This window comes from Epinephelus moara, chromosome 12 (genome assembly GCF_006386435.1).
Source record: "Epinephelus moara isolate mb chromosome 12, YSFRI_EMoa_1.0, whole genome shotgun sequence".
NCBI lineage: Eukaryota > Metazoa > Chordata > Actinopteri > Perciformes > Serranidae > Epinephelus > Epinephelus moara.
Window position 1 is genome coordinate 36,689,438 of NC_065517.1, and position 24,983 is coordinate 36,714,420.

The following is a 24,983-nucleotide window of genomic DNA, read 5'->3' on the forward strand; positions in this document are numbered from 1 at the left end:
ATATGCACATTCAGCACATCCAATGCATCAAAACATTGTTTTCTAGTTGGAGCCGCGCCTCGTTTTCAAACTGTATGGTTTGACTAAAATGAACAATGACAGCAATATAGTCCACGATGAGCAGCGCTAAAATCAACCTGCGTAGTTGTCCCTCCATTGTGACATTAGAAAGTGTCACATTTATCTTGCAAGTGTACTCTTCTTCAACGTTTGCTTTACTTCCTGGATTTTTCTGACCAATCAAGAGCAGCTTTCTCACACAAGGCATTTTTACCTGGTGTGTTTGTAAATGCTGCCGTGAGAACATGAACCAGCTCTAGGCAATTATACAACTTTGGAACATTAGTCCCTGATTCCGACCAAAGGAGACGACTCTGCTGAGAGCACCCTAAAATGCATGTAGTTGCTGACCCTCCACATACGTACATTGCTTAGCTTCTGTGTCGGACTCCAGTCTGCTTCTCCAAACTGGAAATCAGAACTCTCCCTTTAACCTTGTATTTTAGTGCAACAGTATGCCAGCAGGACGAGATAATGACTTGTTTCCAGAGTTTAGAAAATGGCAAAGCAACCGTAAAGAAAATAACATATAATTTAAGAGACTGTGGGAACATGTGAAATGATTTCTGGAGGAATTTCTGACTTTAAAATTCACTTTATTAGATGAAATGTCCTCGTGTCAGTGAGTGAGCACATGTCCACCTCATGTCCTGGAGGTTCTGTGTAAACTAAACCTTGTACCTTATCAAGAACCTCAGTGGCCCCGCGCCCCCCTCCACACAGCTGTGAGCAATAAGCCTCCCACCCCCAACTCCTTCAGCATCAACCTTCTGAATGCGTGCGTAAAAGGCGAGTTTACCGAAACCGGTTGGCTGGGCGGCGCACACACACACACACAAACACACACTCGAACCGGTGGATGAACTTCAGCTGGATAATGGATTAACGCATCAGACAGATAGCAGAAAACGCGCAGCATACTATGAGCTCCAGATGTCAATGTATTGGAAGAAAACACCCACCCACCCACGGCGGGATGACTCACAGTTTAAAGTAGTTGAATAAGCGGTCGCCGGTGCGGACGGGGAGATTCTGCGTGGGGTATTTAACTTGTTTCTGCTACTTAAAGCGCTTCATACCAAGGTTTTAATGGGGCACAGGAGCTCGAGCCACCACACGGACTTGCTGCGCGAGGCGCTGGTGCCAGATATGGATAGCGCGCGGGATACCTCCGGACGCTGGTGCGCATCTTCATAAAGTGCGACACTTGGACACCGACGAGGCCAAAAACTTGATCTGTCCCGAGTCACAGCTGCAGACACACCGGAAGACGAGCAGGGTTCTCCCCAAACACCGAGTTAATTTAAGGAGAAGAGTTTGAGAAAAGCTCCAAAGTACTTTTACTTTTTTTTTTTTTTTTTTTTTTTTTTTTTTTTAATTTAAACAATCTTCACAGGAAGCTTTGAAGATGCGTCAAGAGGTCGCGAGGAGATTTCACGCGCTGCTGGTGACTTGGTCGATACTTGTCGTTAGTTTGGGGACAGGGTTTCCGACCAGACACAAGAATGTCGCCCACAAGGTGAGTTTTATCCACAGATTCATCGTGTGGGGTTTCTGAAGTTTAACAAGTTGCAGCAACAAATTTCAAAAAGATGCCAAGTTTTAAAATCACACCTGCCGTTAAAAATAAACGACTTTCTTCAGTCAAATAATTAGCTAGCTTAATGCTGTGGTGCACCTTTGCTAACTGAAATGTTTTAAAGGGTTTGTCCTCCGTATTTTTAATTACAGTCCCTTCATTAATGTCAACTAATACTTTATAAGTAACTATTTCCAGTACAATAAAATCACACCTGCCTCTACAAAACTACTTTTTGGGTCAAATAATTAGCTAGCTTAATGTCCTGGTGCATCAATGCTAACTAAAACATTAAATGGTTTTGTGAGATTTATTGCTAATTATAGTACATTTTTCATTAATGTTGACTTAAACTTAATATTTTTCATCTTTATTGTTGATTAACTAACAGCACCTCAACTCATAGTCTTAATGTTATAAAGTTATTTACGGTACTATAAAATAAAAAAAATAGCTATCTCAGTGCCTTGGTGCAGCTATGCTAACTAAATGTTTTAATGTTTTGTGAGATTTATTGCGTATCACATTACGTTCATTGATGTCGACTAATAACTTAATGTTAGATAAGTTATTGACAGTTCTATAAAATCACACCTGCCTCAACAAAACAACTTTTTTGGATTCAAATAATTAGCTAGCCTAATGTCCCGGTGCCTCTATGCTAACTAAAATGTCCTAAAATGTTTGCTGCTAATGCTAAAATGTTTTTTTGTGAGATTTATTGCTTAATACAGTACATTGATTAATGTTGACCACAACCTAATTTTTAAACACTTTTAAACGACAGTTTTATCAAATCACACCTGTCGCTTACAAAATAACTTTTTAGGAGGGTCAAATAATTGCCTATTTTATGCCCTGGTGCATTTTTGCTAGCTAAAATGCCCTAATGGTTTTGTCTACTGTATTATCAATAACAGTACCTTTATTAATGTCAACTAATAGTCTTAAGTTTACGAAGTTATTGACAGTACTATAGAATCACACCTGCCACTAACAAAACAACTTTTTTTTGGTGGGGGTCAAATAATAAGCTACCTTAGTGCCCTGGTATAGCTATGCTAGCTAAAATGTTTAAATAGATTTGTCGGCTTTTTTACTAAATACAGTGTCCTCGTTAATGTTGGATAATAAGTTAATTGTATGATAGTATTATAAAACCACACCTGGCACTAACAAAACAACCTTTAGGGGGGGTCAAATAATTGGCTAGCTTAATGCCTTGGTGCAACTATTGCAACAAACATCCCTAATGGTTTTGTCCTCTATATTTTTAGATAAGTAACCTTCATTAGTGTCGACTATTATTCTTCATTTTATAATATCATTTAGACACCTGGCCCCAACAAAATCAGCTAGCTTTATGCCTTGGTGCATTTTGCTAACTGTTGTAAAACATCTCAAATAGTTTTGTCCCCTTCATTTTTAAATACAGTAAAGTTACCTTCATTAGTTTCGAGTAATAGTCTTCAATTTATAACATTATTGGCAGTATTAAAAAAATCACACCTAGTGTTGCAGTGATATACTGGTTTAAAGGTATACTGTGATATAAAAGTTGACGGTTATCGCACCGCGTACATTTGCTTGTCTATGATAATGAAATTAAAAAAGCACTGACATTGAATCTCCCCTTTATTTTATTTTTTTCTAAGGGGAGACTTTTCACACATACTTCCATAAACAAAATCGTTTAAGTTTCAATTATAGTAATCAAATGTTTGTCTGCCAACAGTAACCCTTCTGTTTCCATTCCTTTAAGGCTCATTCTGACTGATAATAATGTAAATTCTGTAATACCGTGAAACTGCGATATTTTCTGAGGACAGTTATCGTACCGTTAAAGTCTTACTTTTGTGTGTGTGTGCGAAATCATTAGCAAGCAAAATGCCCTGATGCATCTATGCTAAATAAAATGTTTGTGAGCTTTATTGCTTAATATGATACCTTCATTAATGTCGACTAATTGTTTTAATTTTATATTATCATTAACAGCATCATAAAATCACACCTGCTGCTAACAAAACTTTTTGGGTCAATTAATTAGTTAGCTGAATGTCTTTGTGCATTTTTGCTAACTGTTATATAGGGGTGAGGGGGAAAAAATCAATACCAGATTGGATCGCGATATTTTTCTGTGGCAATATCATGTGGATGCAGGGACACCAAATATTGATTTTTTTATTATATAAATTATTAGCCTTGCAAATACTAACAAAACATTTTGGTAGCCCACTAGATTTATAAAATTAGATAAAACAGATGTTCACTAAGTTTTCCTTTGGGGGTTAATTAGCAGAATACATGTTATCACAATACTCAGCATATCGAAACATAATTTAAAATCACGATAATATAGTATCGTGACTTAAGTACCGTGATAATATTGTATTGTAGGTCCTCTGGTGATTCCCACCCCTATATGTTGTAAATTGTCCCTAACAGTTTTGCCAGCTTTATAGCTAAATACAGTACCTTCGTTAATGGCGTTTTCTTTTCTTTCTTTTTTTGGGGGGGTGGGGAGTGGGGGGGGGGTCCAGTACTTAGCTAGCTAAATGCCCTGGTGTGTCTTTGCTAACTAAGATGTCCTAATAATTTTGTCAGCTTTATTGTCAAATACAGGACCTTCATTAATGTCGAATTATAATCGTAAATTTTGAAATATAATTACAGTAATTAATCACAAAATAAAAACAAATAACGTCAAATTTTGACGTGAATGAAGTAAAATAAGTTTTCATACTTATGTTGGTTATCAGCAGAGGTAGAACCAAGTCAGTGATTGTCAAGTCCCAAGTGAAGTCAAGTCATAAACAAGTCATAATGTGTTTTTCACCAAAAGTAATACCATTTCAACGGCATAGTCATAATATACTAAATTAATGCTGTTTGTTGGAAGTTGTTGCGTCTTTGTCTATAATTTTTGACTTGAACGTTATACATACTGAAATAACTACCATTGCTGACTACTGCATAGTTTTTGTACGCAAACAAAATGATCTTAGTATAATTTTTTTTTCTCCAACTTGCGCTGAGTAAAATAACGTTAGTTCTTCATGGTTCTCTCCTGCAATTTGATTGGATGCTGCCAGACTGGTTCAACCTAAGTGGATCATCTGGAGAATTAAGTGTCAATTTGCAAGGAATGATTAGCGTTAAGGTTAGTTGATTCAGGAAATGAAGGGAAATGGATTGATTTAGGTTTGGGTGGAGGTATCAAGTATTTTCAATTCAAAAGACTCAAGTCCAAGTGAAGTGACAAGTCATTGGTGTTAAAGTCTAAGTCGAGTGCAAGTATTTTTTTGATTTTGTCTAGTCTGAAGTCATTAAATTTGTGACTTAAGTCTGTCTCGAGTCCAAGTCATGTGACTTGAGTCCACACCTCAGTTAAACCCAAACCCTCATTACCCAGCAACTCCCAAAACTCAGTGATCTTTCAGGGACTATGGTCCAGGGTCACAGATCTGATTGAATACAGATTTCGGTGTTACATGTCAAATTTGAACACCTAGAAGAAAGTGGAAGAAATGGTTTGTCCAGTCACTGCTCTTTTTCAGTTGTTCCCCTCAGTCAGTTTCCATCATATGACTCAGTCAATGAAGTGACAGAGTTTCCTCATCAGCGCTGGCCACTCTCCTTTGTTGCACGTCTCTGTCCATGTATAGTAAGGTTTGCCATCACTGGGCATACACCCTGCTACAATAAATCCAAACTCTCTCTACACACAGGCTGTGCAGTGTGTGTGGTGTGTGTCTATGGGAATGTTTGTGTTACACACGGACATATTTGGATATCAAAGTCTGTTTGTGTGTGTTTGTGTCAGGGTTCAGTCTTTGCCTTTGAACTCCCCTTCTTGTGTGGCCTCCCATGGATGCCCTATTGGGACTCTCTCTCATCATCCGTCTGATTGATGTCAAAGCAGAAAGAGACAGAGAGGGAAAACAGGGAGGGAAGAGGAGAAGGGAATGATTAGCGAGGGAAACGAGTCTCACTGTGGCTGTGCAACTGTTCATTTCATTCACCCAAAGGCTGCAGTCGGTGACTCCGTGCCTTCGCCTGTGACCTGCTGGATGCGTAAGTGGTGGATGGAGAGGAGAGATTAGCAGAGGAAGAGAGAAGGAGGAGGGGAGGCTCAGTAAAGCGGGTGCCCGGTAACGAGATGCTTATGTAACCAGAATAAGGCGAGCCCTCTGCATCCCTCACACTGCGGCTCGGGTCAAGTGTCACTCATCTGATTGTTTACATTGGCTCTTTTTTGTGTTAATGTGGAATTTCCTGTTTTTGGTTTTACCCCCATCGCTCAGCGAGGAAGGAGAAAAGGAGAAGGAGGGGGGTTTGACCTCTTTTCTAAATATTGGGACCTGTTTAGCCTGACTGTTTTGTACCCCCACTTCCCACCCCGACCTCCACAACCTCACCCCGATTCCACCAGGCATGCATTTGTTGTCCTGTTTCCATTTGCAAAAGACGGCGATCAAAGAGCGCCCATAGTTTATTGTTCTTGTGTAATGGTTTGGAAACAGCCAAGTGCAGAGGCTTTTGATATCTGCGGGCACATAAATCAGGGCTGCCACACCGCCTGCCTTCCCAGCCTGCCCCCCAACCCCACCGGATCCCGTCCCTGCCCCTCACCTCAGCCCCCTGCTGCCCCCATCCCGTCTCCCGACCCCTCTCTCCCTGACCTGAATGTGTGTCACCATCGGCAGTAGCAGTGACAGTAGCCCAAAATGGATCCAGCCTTTTCAGCGGAGTGAAAGGAGGATGAACGTGTTGCCAAACGGGTGGATTTAATGTTTGTCTGAGAGGAGACCAGGCCGAGGTCCCTCACTGCACCCAGATAGTCTCCCTGTTAAACACACTGCATGCTGTCAGCCGTCGGGCCTTTGATCAGAAGCGCCCCACTACCGAGAGGAGGAGAGCAGGATCAGAGAGAACGAGGGGGAGGAAGAGGGGAAGAGGAGGAGGAGGAGGAGAGTGATATACAGGGCAAGAGAATACAGAATCCAGATGTGTAACAAGACGAGATGAGGAGGGTGTGAAAGTATGTGGCCTCTCTCGTGACTCTGGACCTCGTGTGTCTGCAGGAGTGTGGAGGTGCTGGAGCATGTGTGTGGATGTTGGTGTGTAATATTGTCACTGACGGTCAGATGTGACAGTGATGCTTTTTAATAACAGGCTGGTTAAAGGTTAAAATGGAGCGTCATGCTGGAAGATTTTCAAAATAAAATATGATACCAGACACAAGACATTAAGGTGTAACAGAGATAAGCTGAAGCTTGGGGCCTTTAGTACTCGCTATGTTCACATAGAGAAGAGTGTCATCAGTTAAAATTGAGTGTACAATTTAATTTTAATTTTTGAGTTGTTAATGTATGCAGTGAAACGTCAGCTTAATATTAAAAATGTGACATAAAAGAATAAAAACTTTATTTAAAGATCCAGTGGACGAGGTGAGGATATTAAGCGTTTCTCATTTTTCAGAATATAACAAGTGATGTTGAAAAGTTTTATAAGGATCTCATTAAAGAAGAATTTTATCACCGGATAGATGGTGTTTGCATGAAACTAGGAAAGACACAAACAGAGGAAAGAGGCTGCAGCATGCGGTGGCGGCCGGCTGGTAACAAACAATCTCATATTACAGTTAAACAGTGCACTAAAATATGTTTCTGAAAACAGTTGTCGAGAGAAAAAGTCAACTCAGTAACAGAGTGTTTGTTTATATTGATCAGCGCTGCCTAGTTACTGTTTCCTGTTCACAAACTCACTGTTAGAGCCAAACAGTGCACTAAAATATGTTTCTGAAAACAGCTGAGTAGAGAAAAAGTCAACTCAGAGTCTTGGTTGATATTTGATCAACACTGCCTAGTTTTACCGCTTGATCGGAGTTTGGTTTGTGTTGAAAGGTGGGGCGGGTCTGTCTCTTGAGCCACTTCTATACTCTTTGTGTCCGTGATGGTGGCATAGCAATACAAACATGCGGAAGTACAGCCTGAAGTTCAACCGACAGACCAAGAGCCAGCAAAACGCTGTCTGCGTTTCGGATCATCTGACAGAGGGGAGCAGGCAGATCAAGGCAAAGTAAATCGGCAAAGTATCCCTCATCCCATTAATGGGTATGTGAGCTCTTACAACATCCACTTCATCGCGCTGTTGAGCTGCCTGCTCGTGTAGCTTCGAGCTCCAGTGCTTGTTTCTGTAGGCTATGCTACCTTGAACAAGGGAACTTGATGTGTCATTTATCGAGCTGTATGTCGAACATGCTTTGCAGTATAATTTTTCAGTCCAGCTCAAAGATGCCGCTTTAATTCACCTCCTAAAACTTCACAAATTTACTTTTTGTTTTTCGTTCAGATTCATCTGGTTCTTTGTCAATTGAATAGTTTCCAAATTCGTTTGTAAAGTTGACAGGTTAGTCGAACTACTAATATTAATTATGTAGTTATTTTGGGGTGCAGGTTTTGCTGTTTGCTGTCTTTATTTTTTATATGTTAAAAAATGGGTACCACTGATGGCAACCAAAGGCCAAGAATTGGCTGCCAATGTCTCAAAATGGCTGCCAATGGCAATCATTACTGTCGAGCCCTGCTAACTAACCAAATAATTACCCTATGTAACACTTAGGGCTGCTCTTAATGGTTATTTTCATTACTGACTAATCTGCTGATTGCTGTCTTGATTAGCGATCAACCTTTAGTATGTAAAACGTCCGTCACAGTCTCCCAGAGTCTTCAAACGTCTCGTTTTGTCTGACCAACAGTCCAATAATCTAAAGATACTCTGTTAATGATGAAACTGAGAAAAGCAGCAAATATTCTCAGTATAGGAGCTTTATCCAGGGGTTTTTTTGTCCGTTTTGTTTGAAAACATTAACTCATCAATTATAATTATTATTATTTGCCTATTGTTTTTTTGTTGATCAATTAACTGATTATTGTTTCAGCTTTACTTACATCATAACCAGAGCTGAAAACGGACCATAGCAGGACTAATTTACATAAAAACAATAGCATTTATGTTGTTCTATAAATCTAAAATACATTAAATGCATGAATATCGACCCAAAAATGTTGTTCAATTTGACATTCTGTTAAATTGTAGTGCTGCTTGCAATACGTTATTTAATAATGTGTTAAAACTTTTGTAGAAAGCGGGAGTGAGTTTGTGCCTGAAAGTTTCCAGCATTGCTAGAATTACTTTGTTTTAATGGGATGTTGAGTTTTCTTGGCAAAAAAAAGTGGTTAACAGTCACATTTATTGGAACATTTGTAGTATTAATATAGTAGTAGTAGTAATATAGTAAGTACTTGTAGTGGATTAAAAAGAGAGAACGCTTAAATATGCCAAAAGGTTATCTACTTGTCACCACCAGTTTACAGATATCTGGGGAGGGGGCCAACTTCTCTTCATCCGTCATTTATCATGCTTGACAGGCTTCTCCTCTAAACAGGCATTATGTGTTCATATGCTTGAATTTGACCGACCACATAACTTCTTTATGGGACAATCGCAGGCAGTCAGTGAAAAGTACGCCCTGTTCCAGTGGCCATAAGTATAAATCATCAACCATTTGGTCATTAATTCAGACATTTCTTCTCCTCTTTAGCCCTCCGACTGCAACCGGTTTGTTCTGAGCAGACCGCAAACTGGCTCGGGTCAAATCATCAGGTCTGCTCCAATCACATGTGCGAGCCAATTTAGCATTTCCAGGATGATAAAGACATGAATGAACGGCAGACCAGGGTTCATTAGAGGGTTTGGATTTTGGTTTTGACCAGTGTCAGGCATGAAACAGATACGTGTCCTATTAGACATGAAACAGACGGGAGAATCAGACCAACTACAAATCCATTTTCAGTGACTATATTCCAGATACAGAACATAAATCTACAATTCCCCGCCATTATAATGTCACCATTAATCACCATTAATCTCAGAGATCAACATTTCCTCCCACTGGGCTCAGTAACTGTAAAACCTGAAAGGTTAAATTAAGTGGCGGCCGTAGTGGCGGCAGCACAGCAGGTTCAGACACGCTCGCACCAGCCCAGGGGTCCCACGCCTCCCAGGCCCTCTCATTAAAGCTAAAAGAGGATCTCTCTGGCACAGGCCCCTCTTTGTCCACGGCCTGGATGCCATGACTGTTGTGGGAAAAAAAAAATGAATGAAATGAACGAAGGCTGGTTGGTCACTTGGCTGTTCAGTTGGATTGGATGCCTCAGGGGCTTTCTGGAATTGCTGACCAAGCTACGAAGTGGTACATGGTTTCAAGGTTTCTTCCTGGAAACAGAGCACTAATTGTTTTTTTACTCAACAACAGGGCTGAACAGTTAATTTAAATATTATCGCAGTATGAGCAAATGTAATGTGTATATCGCAGGAGCTGCAAAACGTGCAAAAATCACATCATATTTTCAGATATTTTTCCATGAAAATAAAAAGCAAAAATTACTAATCCCACTGAAATCGCCACTTAAATAGATTTTTCCCCATATAATGCAGCCTTCCTCATCAGTTAGCCACTTTTTTGTCATGAACCCTAAGGCAGGTATTGTTGTCTGTCTCAGCTGCTTTTGTTCATCTGTGCACAACCAGCACAGATGCAGAAATCAGGCTTTAAACTTTACCCTAGAATGAGCTGTTCATATCTACATAGGGAGCGGGTCCTTGTCCATGGAGTCCACCATGTTGCAGCGTCATGTTTCACTGGCTCTAGATAGGGGCGTTCGTGTTTTCTTCTCGACGACCATCGCATGAGGTCCCTCCACAACGAGCTGAAAAGTGTCAGAAAGACACTGATTTTTGACATGAAACTGCTTCATTCAGTCAAGCTAAGTGGAGCTACAGTTACAGCTCAACTAGGCCTTTTAATTGGACCGCTGTCCTTGTCCTAGTATACAAGCACGGGAGGGGAACCGTTTAATTGACTGTAATATGTCTGACTCCGTTAAGATAGATGGAGATCAGACGTTGCGCTAGACTTTTTCTTCGCCGGTCATTTTGACTGACAGGGTCATAAAAATCCGGTCATAATCTGTTTCTACCGATCATTTTAATTTTAATTTTTAAATGATAATAAAGATATTCAAAGACATTTAGTTTTCATTCGTTCGTTTTTAACAAATCCAACAAGCAAGTTATAAAGTGTGCATTAATAAGGACATGAACGCGTCTGGTGTGTCCAGGGCGTTATGTCAACAACGCTACATGAAGCAGATGAATGACTTTTTCTCTGCAGTGTGAAAACGGCAGCCACTTAAACCACTGACTGTGCACTCCGTCGCCAAGTGGGCAGGGGTGGTAATTGCAACCGGTCAAAATGACCAACGGCCTTCAGATTTCCCGGTCATTGTTGTAAAAAACCGGTCATTGACCGAGAATATCCGGTTAACGCGACCCCTGGTGGAGATATGCCCCCTTTCAGCTTGTTAGTATTGGACCTTTTTCCTGTTGACCTATTACGCCACAGACCAAACAATGGACAAACAAGTTAGCTACGGTTAGCTAGCAGCTAACTGGTACCATGGTGGACAACTTTACAGCTCTGTACATTTGGTCCGTCCAAAAAGTCACAGCTCTGGATGTAGATTTCTCCATGTTGTTATTGGCTTCTTCTTCTGTTACACATTTAATGCTATTCAACTTCCGGGTCAAAGCCCGGGACGGAAACTGTGGAGCATGCTCAGGCCAGTTTGGGTCTGATTGACTGTATACATGCAGGAGTCACATGATCTGGGTTAGTCCCACTTTGAGAAAGTACGATTTCAGTCGGACTAACATGTTTACATGTGTTGTAAAAGTCCAGTTTTATTCTGACTGACACAATGAATTGATTTTCTCTAGTGTCATTTAAACATACTGAGTGTTTTTTAACAGTTTAAATCACTGTGTCTTCCATCAAAATGTGCTTAAAACTCTTAAAATGGCACTGAAATATACTGGAATCACTTGACCTTACATTTGTACATAAAAATATTTTTATTGCACCACAGATAGGACACACATCTTTTTTTGCGAGCATTCTTTTTAGTGAAAAACAAAATCAAACAATCTTAAACATCCAGGCTTCCCAACTATTTGAAATGACTGCTCACTGTGTTTCCAACAGTTCTTTAGCCATCAAACGTTGGTGTTTTGTAGCAACCTGTTGCTTTTTTCCGGCGGGGATAGTTGCACAAAAAAGAGGTTTTGTGCTGAGACATCGCTGCGTTTCCTGCCAGGATAATGTCATGAAAAATTGTTGTTTTTTACTGAGACAACAGTGGGTTTCCTGCCAAAAAGCGTCTATTTTAACCAAGATATCACTGTGTTTCTTGCAGGCATAATGGCTCAAAAACTGGTTGTTTTGCTGCGTTTCCAGTGCTCCCAAAATCGGGTATTATAAGCCAAAACGTGCTCTGTTCTTAACTATAACCAAGTGTTCTTTGTGCCAAAACCGAACCACACAGTGTTGTCATGTATCTGTGGTTTGCATAGACGTACAATGCCAGCATTTCTTCTGGCGACTGGGTCGATATCTTTCAATATGAAATATGTCAGTGCTTGATTTTGATCTTTTACGTATTTTGAGGTTTGTACATATACAGCATGTTTGCGCAGCAGTTTCGTGTGGTGCTGCTGGACGTAACATTTACAATAACCCCACCACAACTAACTTCTCTCGATGTCTTTTATCGAATATGCAGTAAAAAAGTTGATCGTTTCTTCTCTAATCATAAATAATTCCACTAGATCATTGTCCCTGGTCCAGATAAAGTCTTTATCTTGCGTCTTTTCTTTGTCTTTCAGGGTCATGGCCACCAGATTCACAACGGTGGGGTCCAATACGCCCCTGAGGCTTTGGAGCAGCAGAACCAGGTCCAGAGTCTCCTGCCTGAGCCCCACAGCCACCAGAGGAGGTGGTCCCACCCACAGCACCGCTCCGTTGGTGTCCTCCCTCAGCCTGAGCCTGAGGAGGAGACCAAACCCTTCATCCTGGATCTCAAGAACTTTCCAGACCTGGCCAATGCTGACATCAACTCGCAGAACCCCAACATACAGGTGAGTCCGGAGAGGTGGAGTGACACATATACATACAAGAACAAGCTCTTACAGCACAAAGCAATGCTGTATCCATACAGTAACCAATAGATAGCCAGTTATGTGTTAAAATTAAACCATTGGTGCAAGAAGAACCAGAGTTCTTTGTCTTTTATTGTTTAAAATGATTTATTTCTTTAATGTGTAACAAAATCTCTCGGTCTAATCTTAGCGACGAGGCTGCGTCTCTTTGTGCTACTATTAAATTAAAGTGTAATAAAGAGAAACAGGCTCTATAATCATAAGTGTTAGCCATTAAGTCCTCATCATCTCCGTCTAAACTGACCCAAAAAGTTCTTCTGTTTAACTTATCTCAGGGCAGTTATCCTCTCCAGCTCTGGTCAGTGTAATCAGGATGTGGTTAGAGGGACATAATGATGCCGGCTCGTGTCTACATCAAGCTCAGAAACCGATGAAACGTCTGATGAGTTTTTCATGTAGCAGCATATAGACCAGATGTACCATACTCTGACCATAAGATATATCCAGCTAAGACAAATGAAAGCATTTCCAATCATCATATGTCTTTCCTAACTGTGAAATTAATCCCACAACAGTTAGAGAAAGGTTTCCCCTGTAGTCCCGCCTGGTCTTCACATCAGCTGAAGTGGGCCCTTGGAAGTACTGTAGCATCTAGGATGAGTCATATCGAGGTAATGAGAGGTAGTTATCCAGAATAAAAGCTCACATTCTCTCCCTGAGACGATCGTTTGGTTGGCTGGATGCTCATGCTCACGTCTGGCTGGCTGAATCAGACGCGGGGAGCGGGATCACTTGATGAAAAAATTCTCCACCGATTTGAGTCAGTTGATTTCTTGAGAGGAGCTCGTTACTTGAGCTGCACAAAAAGTATTGTAGGAACTTTTTGTGACAACACAGCAACACTTGCAATGGCTTGTTGTTTGTCAGTGTCTTCTACTCACTGTCAGGGCCGCTGCTGGTCATTTGGGTCCCCTAATTGCTTTGTTGTGGTGTTTTCATAATCAGCGTAACATTCTTGTTAAAATAACTATAAATAGATGATAAGAAAAACCGAACTGTCCCATTACTCACACACAGTGTCCGAAATTAACTTTGACTCATCAGCCAAGGGGACTGGTGGATGAAAACGTCCACTGGCCAAATTAATGTATCGCCTTTTTGTGTCACATACGGATTTATTTCAATTAAATTATTGAGATAATAAGTTATTATGTTGAACAGAAACTTAAAGAAAAGGCTAGAGCAAAATTCAAAGCAATGTTTTTTAAGTACAACATTTACCCACCAGTGTGGCAGATAACCCCCGGAGATTTGCTCGCCACAGAAAACCTACCCACATTTGGTGCTTGGCTGGTGTTCATTTCGGACCCTGCTCAAACATAACAGAAGAAAAGTCGCAAAACATTACAAACTTTTTCAGATGCTGCAGGAGGCTCTGACACACACATCTGCATTCCCTGGCTGTTAATTCAGTCATTATATGACAGTGTCTGAGTGAGTTCACTTAGACGTTCCTGTCCAGTTGTTAAACGCAGGTGTATTTTAATGAGCTTGAGTTTTGAAAAACTTTGCTCAGCAGAGACAACTGACTCTATTAATAACTATAATAATAATAACCTAAAAGCGTGAGCACACTACTCAGCGAGTTTACTGAACCCAGCGATGAGTGCAGCTCAAACATGGCCCTCTCAGACACGTTTGAGCTGCAGGAAGGGGCCGGAAGAGTTGATGCAGTACGTATGATTATGATTATGATTAATGATGATCATATTGGGCTGTTGGGCGCGTGATGTGTGTGCCCATAGCTGTGGCGCTGTTCATTGTGAAGTCATTTCTAAGTTTAGTTTGCCATTTACACTGCAATTTGTAGTCTTGGTTTGCAAGTTTAAACTTTTGACTGCAACTCTGATTTCTCATATGAAGACATAACATTTGGGTTTGCACAAATTGCACTTTAAGCCCATTTCAAACAAAAGATTCATGACGAGACGAAACCATTTTAAAACGTTTCAGAGAAAAGTTGCAGCGGTGTGAAGTGGCCAGTCTCAGCTCAACTCAAGCCGGCTGATGGTGTCACCTGCGACTCAGCTTGTCAAATCGCCGATAATAACAAGCTGCAGTATTGCTAATTAGAACGTACTCGTCTAAGGACACTTGGACTCGTTTGAGGACATTAGAACTTGAACAGATCACACTGCTTTGTTGCATTGTTTGCAATTTTGTTTTTGCGCAGCCATGTTCAGGCACTGAAATGAAGAGTTTTAATCTTGAACAGTGACCCCTAATCCTTAAGGCCTGGACACACCAAACCAACGTCAAAGAACTAGCAGCGATGAAGTCCGATAACTTCGTCGCCTCATGTGCGAAGACTACAGCCAATGGCAACTAGCTCAAACATTCTGCGGCTGCAAGAGAGGAAATAACTCTCCATACCAGCGGCAATCTGCATTCATAATTTAAAAAAGGAAAACCTGAAAGACCGACAGGACAGAGTCAAGATGCTAGTTTGCTGGTTAGCACATTAAAAACACAACCTGATGTTTAAAGAACAAACAATATTTACGGTGCGCCAGTGAACAATAACACAAACCACTGGAAAACGTTCCTGCTAAAGAGCTCAATGGCGAACAAGAAAATCTTTCAGAATATAATAAATTTATTCCAGTCTCACACCCTCCTGATTTTCAGCCGTTTGCTTTCTTCACTTCCGTTTCTCTTCTCGAGTTAAACTGCTAATCAGAGTGATTTAATTCACTGATGTTCTGCTGCCAATTCAACATGCTGGATCATCCAACAAGGGCGGACGAGGACCAAGTGGTGCAGGGCGAGAGACGCTCACCGACAGCCTGACATAGACCAATGATCGACCGTCAGCTTGGTGTGTCAGGGCATTGTCATGTTCAGGCAGCTAAATAAACAGTTTTCTACTTTACTACACATTGACTATTAAAACTTAACCCATTGTCCCCATATGAGGACATCATGTTCTCAAAAGCTCCCTCCTGTTCTAAGACAATGCTTAATTTTTTATTCTTATCAGGTCCTTTTAATCCCAAATAGCGAAGAGAAATTTAAAGTGCATACCAAACGAAACCTTGGGTCTCAGGAAGTTAAGAGAGAGAGGTGCTCAGCTCCACGAATATCAATGCTGTCAAAGATATCAGCGACACAGATGAATGTGTTTTGGGTTACTTCAGGTTGACACTGTCTCATTTTCTTTACAGGTAACCATTGAGGTGGTGGACGACCCCCAGATGGAGGTGGAGATGGATCTGGCCAAGGAAAAAGACTGGCTGCCCTCCTCTTCCTCCTCTTCCTCCTCACCCTCTTCCACAGTGGATTGGCTCGGAGGCAAGAAGCTTTTCTGGCCCCTTTTCTGGAGTTACACCGACGCCGATTCCAGCGAGGACAACAACAGCCGGTCAGGCGTGGAGGAAACTGGCGAGGAAGAGGAGGAGGGGGATTACTCCCAGGATTACGGCAGCGAAGAGCCCTTACCCAGCGGAGTGGGCGGAGACTGGGATACGCGTTGGAACGAAGGCTGGGATCCAATGCAGAGCTACTATGGTAAGGTTTGCCAAGTGGTACACTCGCCGTCTGCTCGCACAGCCACACTGCTATTTTAGATATGACTTCATCACACTGATTATGGCTTTTAAAAAATTACCAAAATGTATCCTGTGGGTTTCACTAAAGACAAAAAATGCAAAAAGGGAAAGTATGGAAATGCAATCAGTGAATTTATCATATCGAAAAGGGGAAAGGGACAGTGGGAACGTCTGGAGGGAGAGACAGAGAGGAGCATGGAGAGAGAACAACAGAGCAGCTCAGGAAGGCTGCACGATAACTGTCTTCACAGTCAAAGGGAAACAAACGACGCCAGCATGCGAGGCAGCATGAGCACTCGACCATCGGGACATTGTGGGTTATGGGCACTTTGAAGTCGACACTGGTCGTGCTGGTCGCAGAGGCCTGCCTTTTGAAGATGGGTCCGATGCGCTCGCTAATGGCAGCGTTAGGCCGGCACTGTTCCCTGGGACAAAACAGCCCTCTGCTTGTGGACAATTAGAGGGCAGATTTGGAACACAGAATGACAGGGGCCATTCGGCCGGCCCTTTCATCCTTCCCCGGGACCCCATGGGCCCCCCCAGACCCTGGCGGCCCTCACTGCCCTCTGCGGCACGGCCTTTTGAGCCAGTTCAAGAATTTCGGGGGGCTTTCAGGGCTCTGCATAACTTTTACAGCTCTTTTTCCACTCTTAATTCTGCCGTCCGCTGGTGGGAAAACATGTTGTGTCTCAGCCTGCACAGAACACTGATTCAGTGGTAAAGATAGTAAATAATTAGAGAGAAAGAGAAAGGTGTGTGTAGTGAATGAAAGGGAGAGATAGAAAGAGAGAAAGACAGAAAAGTTTGATGGGCTCGGCCAGTGTTTTTCGAGCCCTACTGTAGATCAGAGCGCAGTCGTGGGCTCACCGCAGCATGAGGCTTTCATTCTTCAGAGAAACTTCCCATCAATGCAAATATGTGCATGATTGATTTATTTGTTTTTGAAGGTTGTTGTCGCAGCACAAACCTCTTCTGTTGTATTGTAATCTCAGAATGTAAGAGCAGGTGGCTGTTTTTTTTGCTCTCTAACCTTTCCGTCATCCATCATGCCAATATATAGATTTTATCCATCGTGCATGCAGCCGAGCCGGCAAAGGGCAACAATGCCTATTAAGTGGTCACATCTAAAGACTCGGTGAACATAAATCAGGGATGTCTGCCTTAGCTTCTTCTGTAATTAAGACTCTCCTGAGACCTCATTCCCGTATGGCCACATGGCGAGCTGGCAGCGCCCACAAAGTAAAATTGGGCGCTCGCTACACCCAAGCTGGTATTTCTGCACCCACCTCGCCTTTAATCAAGAATGACTTGTTTTCAGTGTTATTAACACCACAAGGAAACATGGTGCGGAGGCGGACAGCCACAGCACAGCTTCTCGCTCTCTAATTTTACTGAGGCCTTCTTAAAAAGAATATGGGTTAGCATGGGAAAGATTGGACCAGGGGAAAATGATCATTTATATGGACAGAGACAGGCCAGGAACTCTGAGAGCTTATTCTGGATTAGACTGTTACAGCACACACTCAGGTTTTTCCCTTGTATTCATAATTTTAATCAAACTTTTGAAGCTGTTTCCGAAATACAGAACATGTAGTTATTGTGATCTGTGCCAGAGAGCATGAAGTAGAGCTCCTGCAACTGCAAACTTAATTGGGTTCGTTCCAACTGTTTTGGCATGTCTTGTAGGGTAATCATGTCTATCTGAACTTAACGTTGCATGTTTGCACTCCAGGTTCCCTCGTTTTGAAGTCAGTGGGTTAATGGTGAGATGTCTTAATAGAACAGAATAGAAATAGAGTAGAAAGCCTTTGTTGTCATCGGACAAAGAATATAGAGCGAGATTGGCTGCATCAAGCTGTTGTACATGTAAAAGAAATAGTGGACTGGACTAAAGAGTGTTTCACTAAAAAGCAGTGGATTACACCTGAAGAGCAATATAAGTTCATATGTGCACCAAGAGTCACTGCGACTTTAAACGCTGCTGCCATCTTCATCCTTCCTTGTGTCTGTGATCAACAAAAGTTTATGAGACTTCAACACATTTAAGATCAAATGAGGTCTGTTGTTAACACAAGCTCAAGAGACTTTCACATTTTGTTTTACAGCATAAAACGCATCAGTAAATACTAAAACGAATTAATTTTGAAGCTTTAACGTGTTTTAAAAGGCAGTTGCTGACAAGTGGCTAAATGAGACGACAGAACATCATGCGACTGTTGTGTTTTCATTTATAGCCTAATGTTAATTTTGTTAGTTTGTTAGCTTTTAACTTTGTTGTGATGATCGGCTTCAAAAATCATAAAAGTGATTTTCATTTGTGGAGATTAACTTGCTGAGCAAAACATGCAAGTAACTCAGTCTCTCTCCCAGCTCATCAAATGCTGATGCTCGCTCAGTGGCCCTCGGCGCCAGATCAGAGCCACCCTTGGGCAGCGATTTGAGACACAGTTTCTGACACTGTGGGCAACTACCACAGTATAAAGAGCAAGAAAGTCCGCTGTCGGCAGAAGGGGAGGTGAATGGGTCAAACAAACTCTGGTCTTTTACCCAGGAGCCCGCCGTTCATTTCCCATCCATCCATACATCCACTATTGTCGGCTTACCCGAGGCCAGGTCGTGGAGGCAGCAGGCCAAGCAAAGCACTCCAGATGTCCCTCTCCCCAACGATGCTTTCCAGCTCCTCCTGGGGGATCCTGAGGAGTTCCCAGGCCAGATGAGATATGTAATCCCTCCAGCATGTTCTGGGTCTGCCCCGGGGCCTCCTACCAGTTGGACGTGCCCCGAACACCTCTAACGAGAGACTCCCACGAGGATCCTGAATGGATACCCGAACCACCTGAACTGACCCCTTTCGACACGAAGAAGCAGCTCCCTCTGGATGTCCGAGCTCCTCACCCTATCTCTAAGGCTGAGCCCAGACACCTTTCGGAGGAAACTCATTTCGGCCTCTTGTATCCACGATCTCATTCTTTTGGTCACTACCCAGAGCTCATGACCATAGGTGAGGGTTGGGACGTAGATGGACCAGTAAATCAAAAGCTTATGGTGCAGCGCAACGGGAAGGTTTGTTTCCCACGTTAAACCAAATTCGATCAAGTTATTTTAATGACATAGTGTGCTAGTATGTGTAACATGCTACGCTAGCAGCGTATTTCACGTTAGTAACCATTTTACTTATTTTAAGCCATACAGTGATGTTTTTTCCTTTTTTAGTAAACCCAAGAATTTTTTTCACGTACCTTTTAAGTTTATTTTGAAAAACAGAGCAGAATCTGTACATTTCCTGTGAAAACAAAAGTGTATTTTAATGCAATGACGCAGTGCATGTAACAAGCATAAATTAACACGCCCTCCCTGGGCATCTAGAACTGACGCACGAGGGTATCTGCATCATACTTTGACGTGCAGAGCCACTGACTAAACGTCAGTATTTGACAAGTTGGGATGAGAAATGTGTTGAAGTCTCATAAACGTTTGTTCACCACAGAACTTATTTTCTGCAATAATCCAAAATCCAGTGGAAAAATCCCACAGGCTTTTTGACGAGAGAACGAGGGCGATGTTAACCTGGGGTCCTACAAAAAAAAAACGCCATCCTGCAACACTTATATTGTGCTTGCACACACGCACACATATGTGCGCACCAGGGTTGCAACGGTCAGTCAGACTGACCCTTAAAGTAATGAAAATGTAGGGGTTATTTTGGCTGAACAAAATGTTTTATAACTACAATTGAAACTTGAAACCATTTTGTTAATGGAAGTTTTGCCAGTTTAAACCTGTGGTGCTTTTCTTTATTTTTATTGCAAAGAAAAACAGACATTGTTCTATAATCTTAATAGAATCTGATGAATATTTACAGAAGTGCAAAGTGAGTTTTGATTCACGTGAAACACAGAACAAAAGCTGAGGCCGAGTTTGTGTCACTGACTGTGTTTGAACTTTTGTCTCCACAGAGAAGGAGACAGATGACTGGACTCCGTGGACGCCCTGCTCTGTGACATGTGGTAACGGTGAGAGGAAGAGGACCAAGTCCTGTGGCTACTCCTGCACTCTGACAGAAGCCTCTAGGTGCGACCTGGAGCCTTGTCCTGGTGAGATTATATTTACTTTTCAGGAAATACAAAAACAAACCGAGGCCAGAGTGTTTAGATGTTTTTATTCTGCTTCCCAGCTGGTTTTAAATCTAAATAAATCTCTTTGTAGGTGATGTCAACACTGTGGTGGAGCCTTTCCCCTTTGAGATGGAGAATGGTACAGAGCCTTTTGGGACAGGTGAGTGTTGTAATGGGAGGTTAAAGGGACAGTTCACCCCAAAATCAAAGCTAAACATTTTTCCTTAAACCTGTGTGACAATTATCATTCATTATTTTGGTGTGAGTTGTCGACTGTTGGATAATGTAAGTAGATGGGAGTAGATGGCACTCGGCTCAGGCTGTTCTCGTGCACTTTATGTACATTTTCCTACGAAAAGTACTGAAACAAAATTTGTGTAAAACCCACATATTCTGGAAGGCTGTAATCACGTGATAAATTAGCTGATGGGAGTGCAGAATGAAGCTGGGTTGTTCAAGGTCAGAGGTTAGGGTGGTGGATGGGTCATAAAACAAAGGACTTTCCCCAGGAGACCGATGTTCAGATCTGGGAGAACTCTGAGCAAACTTTGACTAATTTCATGGTACATCGTCACCATGTTTCTTTTCTAAAATCTAACCACAGTGACTTTACTTACCTAAACCTAACTGTATTTTTCCCATTAAGTACATAATGTCATTCGTGGAGTGCTTATTCATAGAATATCACATAAACCATTGTATGAGGATACGTTGCTCAGCTTGTGGTGCTCATAGTGCCAAAATTTTTTGAAAGACTCCTCATCAATGTCTCTTTCCAGAAATCATGACCTGGTTACTCAAGATAATCCACAGACCTTGTTGGGAGCAGTTTCATGTAGGAACTATTTTCTTTCTACTGAACTACACCCACCAACCGAATCACTTCACAGAAGGAAGCGTACATCTACTGCTAACTCACCTAGCACCACTGAGCTAGCTAACAGTACAGCTTAGCTGAGGAGGTCGCCACTGATGTTTACATCTGTCACGAGCAAAAGCCTCTAGTTTATGAGTAGATGCACACTTCCTTCTGCATGGTGATTAAGTTGGCGGATGTGGTTTGGTAGAGAGAAAATAGTTCCTACATGAAACTGCTCATAACAAGGTCTGTGGATTATCTTGAGTAACCAGGTCATGATTTCTGTAAAGAGACATTGATGTTGAGTTTTTCAAATGTATTTTTTTGGCACTTTGAGCACCACAAGCTGAGCAACATATCCTCAACATATCCTCCTACAACAGTTCCTACGATATCCTACAAATTGGCGATCCACGAGTGACGATACATACTTAATGTAAAGTTATGGTTAGGTTTAGGGAAAGAAACATGTTGATGATGTACCTCAAAATGATTAAAAGTTCACACAGTTCTGAACACCGGTCTCCTTGGTAAAGTCCTCTGTTTTGTGACTCATCCACCACCCAAACCTCCAACCTTAAGGGACCACTTCCTTCTTTACACCTGTCATTTCTGGCACTTTGAGCACCACAAGCCAAATGCCATCTAGTTCCATTATACTTGGGAGAAAGCAGCCGATTTCTCCAACACTTGCCAACTCACCCTAAAACAATCTAGAATGACAAACAGCGCTACAGATAGGAGGAGAAATATGTGTTTTGGATTTGTGGTGAACTGTCCCTTTAAAGGATCAAACCATCCTGTATATTTACTGAACGATCCTTAAGTTTAACTTACTGCGATAAAGTGTGACACGTGATTTCACGCAGTCTTGCTGTCGTCTCTCCAACAGATGTGGACAGCTGTGAGAAGTGGCTCAACTGTAAGAGTGAGTTCCTCCAGAGATACCTCCACCAGGTCCTGTCTGAGCTGCCCAGCTGCCCCTGCTCCTACCCCCCCGAGGTGGCGTACACAGTGGTCAGCATCTACGATGAGAGTCATGGCCGGCAGTTCCGCTGGCGTGATGCCAGCGGCCCCAAGGAGCGCCTGGACATCTACAAGCCTTCAGCTCGTAACTGCATCCGCTCAGCTCTTGCAGGCGACTCCTCTACTCTTGCAGCGCAGCACTGTTGTTACGGTGACCGTGGGCGGCTGATCACGAGGGGAAAAGGCGCGGGCACGCCTAACCTGATCAGCACCGAGTTCTCACCTGAGCTGCACTTCAAAGTGGACGTGCTGCCCTGGATCCTGTGCAAGGGAGACTGGAGTCGCTTCCATGCCGTGCGGCCGCCAAATAACGGATTGAGCTGCCCAGAGAACCCCCACCAAGACGTGTTCATGAATGAACTGGAGGAGGCCAGGGAGTACTGAGGGACCGCAGCCAAAACTACCACTTCACTCAGAGAGTCAGAGGGCCCAATCCTAATTTGAGAGGAGACTGCCTACTTTAAAAGTCATGAAATATTCCATCTTAACGGTGCATCATGCATCAACCATGCGTGGACTGAGAGGAAGTGCTCATTTGTGATTGGGAGATTCGAGGGGTTTAGGTGTGACGGTGAAGTGTGGCTGTCTCAAGTTAGGATTTGGCACAGTGTCCTGATATCAGGCTCAACGGAACTGAACTGAATAACAAGAATGGAAAAAAATGCAGTGTTCTCCCATCGCTTGCCAACCTGTTCCACATCTGGCATAACATCAAGCTCTCTGTCTTTATATTCAGTCCACTCTCCTGGGTGCGTGTAAGCATGATGTCAACCTACTGGCTTTTTTTGACGGTGTCCTGGAGCGCTTGTGATTGACATTAGCAACATATGGTAAACATCCTGTTTGTGCTTCTTGTAGGTTTTATTATGTATGAATGTGGGCTGGTTTTATTGATGAAACAAACACGTGCATGGGAAGAGTCCAACAGATGAATATCCCATCTATGCTGCTACAATATAAAATCCTTCAGGTATTCAGGGGGGACAAGACAACAGGACATCAGTAAACCCAAAAGATGCCACATGCATTCACAGTAATGTACATTCAGCCAGTCTTTTGGGAAACTAAAATTAGTAACGTTAGGAGAATTTGGGACCTCAACCAGAGAGGTAAGCTAAACAGATTTGAAACGTTCTGCTGTCGCTAGTGAGAATTACGAGAGTAGCCCATTAGCAGTACTGTTACGGGAATGGCACATTTGATTTCAAATGTTTTGTCACACAGATTGATCTCATGTGTTTCCTCACATTTCCACAGCCAGGACGATGTGTGATCTGGGTGCCAAAGAGTTAAAAATCAGACTGTTGGTGCCTGTGTAAATCCAGCCTCCTAAGTCTCTACGGTGCAAATGTAGAAAAGTAAATAAATAAATAAATTCTGCAGTGACTAGATTGTGCTCATAGATCTCTACGATGTTCTCAGGGGGACTAACTGACCATGATAAAACAAATTTGTTCTTTTACCTCGACAGCGGAGCACTATTGGGACTAGTTCAAAGTGTTTTGGGGTAAAGATTAGCAGGAGGGAATCGGATCCAGAAAGTAACTGACGAACACATGATGCTTTTTGTGCAGTTTCAGAAAGCAGTTGCAACCCTTATAACTGAAGAGATGTCGATGCATTGTGTGTGGTAGGAAGATGTCATTGCTGCTTAAGCTGTTGGCATAGGGTCTTTGGGTTTATGTACAGAACTGGACTGGACAGAAAGAACGTTCCTGAGAAGTCGTGTAGTCTGAGCCTTTACCCTAGGTAACATAGAGTTCAGGTAAAGGCGACATGAGAGTAGTCACCATTAGCTGATACTCCATAAGGTGTAGTGCAAAGTATGGAAACAAAAGTCATGTTAACCGAATATTTTTTGTTACCGTTAGCACTGGTTGACTATATTGCTACAAACCATCCCAAAATGTCATCTCAGAGTGCTTTCACACCTGCCTTGTTTGGTGCGTTTCAATCGAACTCAAGTTCATTTACCCCCTAAGTGCGGTTCGTTCTACAAATAGAAAATCAAACATGCTAGACTTTATGTTGGAACGTCGTGAGGCATCCCAGACGTGGCGTCGGTTGTCGTCTACTATGACACACTACACGAGATGAAATGATGGATTATGGCGTACAACACTCATTGTCGTTCACAATTCATGCCATCGCTGTGTTGGGTTATAATCGGGCTGATATGGTGTAGTGTGTACCCAGCATAACCCTAACCAATCTCACTCCTGTTGCCTAAAGGCCCATTTATGCTCCCCTTACGTACGAAAAAGTATACGTCCGTTTCAAACGATGTTACCGTCACTGCCCACATACTTCCATGCGTCCTTTACGTTGGCATGGATGTTAACCAATATATCCACCAGGGGGCAGCTCAGAGTCAAAAGTTTATGACAACAACAAACTCAAAAACAAACATGGCGACTGTGGAGGAGATATTGATAATGTACCTCTTGCATAAAAGACAAAAACAGAGGCAGTGTTGTAGGAGGCGGTGGTTGGTGAGGCCGTTAAATACATCGCGAGTAGGAGGCGGTGGTTGGTGAGGCCGTTAAATACATCGCGACTGGAGGACAGAGAATTCTTTTCTCGCACAACCTTTCCTCAAAAAGTTCCGCCATTGTTATTTCTTCTTCGTGTCTCACTAGAGCTACGTATTGGGTAGTGACAGCAACACTGCCCCC

General features: G+C 42.4%; 2 protein-coding genes across 3 annotated transcripts in view; one reads left to right on the top strand and one right to left on the bottom strand.

Moving 5' to 3' along the window:
• The window catches only part of LOC126398977 (hormonally up-regulated neu tumor-associated kinase), a 987,429-nt gene that overhangs the window by 313,795 nt on the left and 648,651 nt on the right, over positions 1–24,983 (bottom strand). The window lies entirely within an intron of this gene.
• ism2b (isthmin 2b) lies at positions 827–24,829 on the top strand. The gene is made up of 6 exons (XM_050058685.1): positions 827–1,579; positions 12,428–12,679; positions 15,925–16,267; positions 20,265–20,402; positions 20,515–20,583; positions 22,175–24,829. Exons 1-6 carry the CDS (start codon positions 1,469–1,471, stop codon positions 22,690–22,692), a joined length of 1,431 nt encoding a protein of 476 aa, XP_049914642.1. The 5' UTR covers positions 827–1,468; the 3' UTR covers positions 22,693–24,829.

Bases quoted from the DNA above. Each gene is read 5' to 3' on its own strand.
- ism2b (XM_050058685.1), top strand. From the start codon at position 1,469: ATGCGTCAAGAGGTCGCGAGGAGATTTCACGCGCTGCTGGTGACTTGG. The intron at 12,680-15,924 runs GTGAGTCCGGAG...TTTTCTTTACAG, and splicing joins CGCAGAACCCCAACATACAG to GTAACCATTGAGGTGGTGGA. The intron at 20,584-22,174 runs GTGAGTGTTGTA...TCTCTCCAACAG, and splicing joins TACAGAGCCTTTTGGGACAG to ATGTGGACAGCTGTGAGAAG.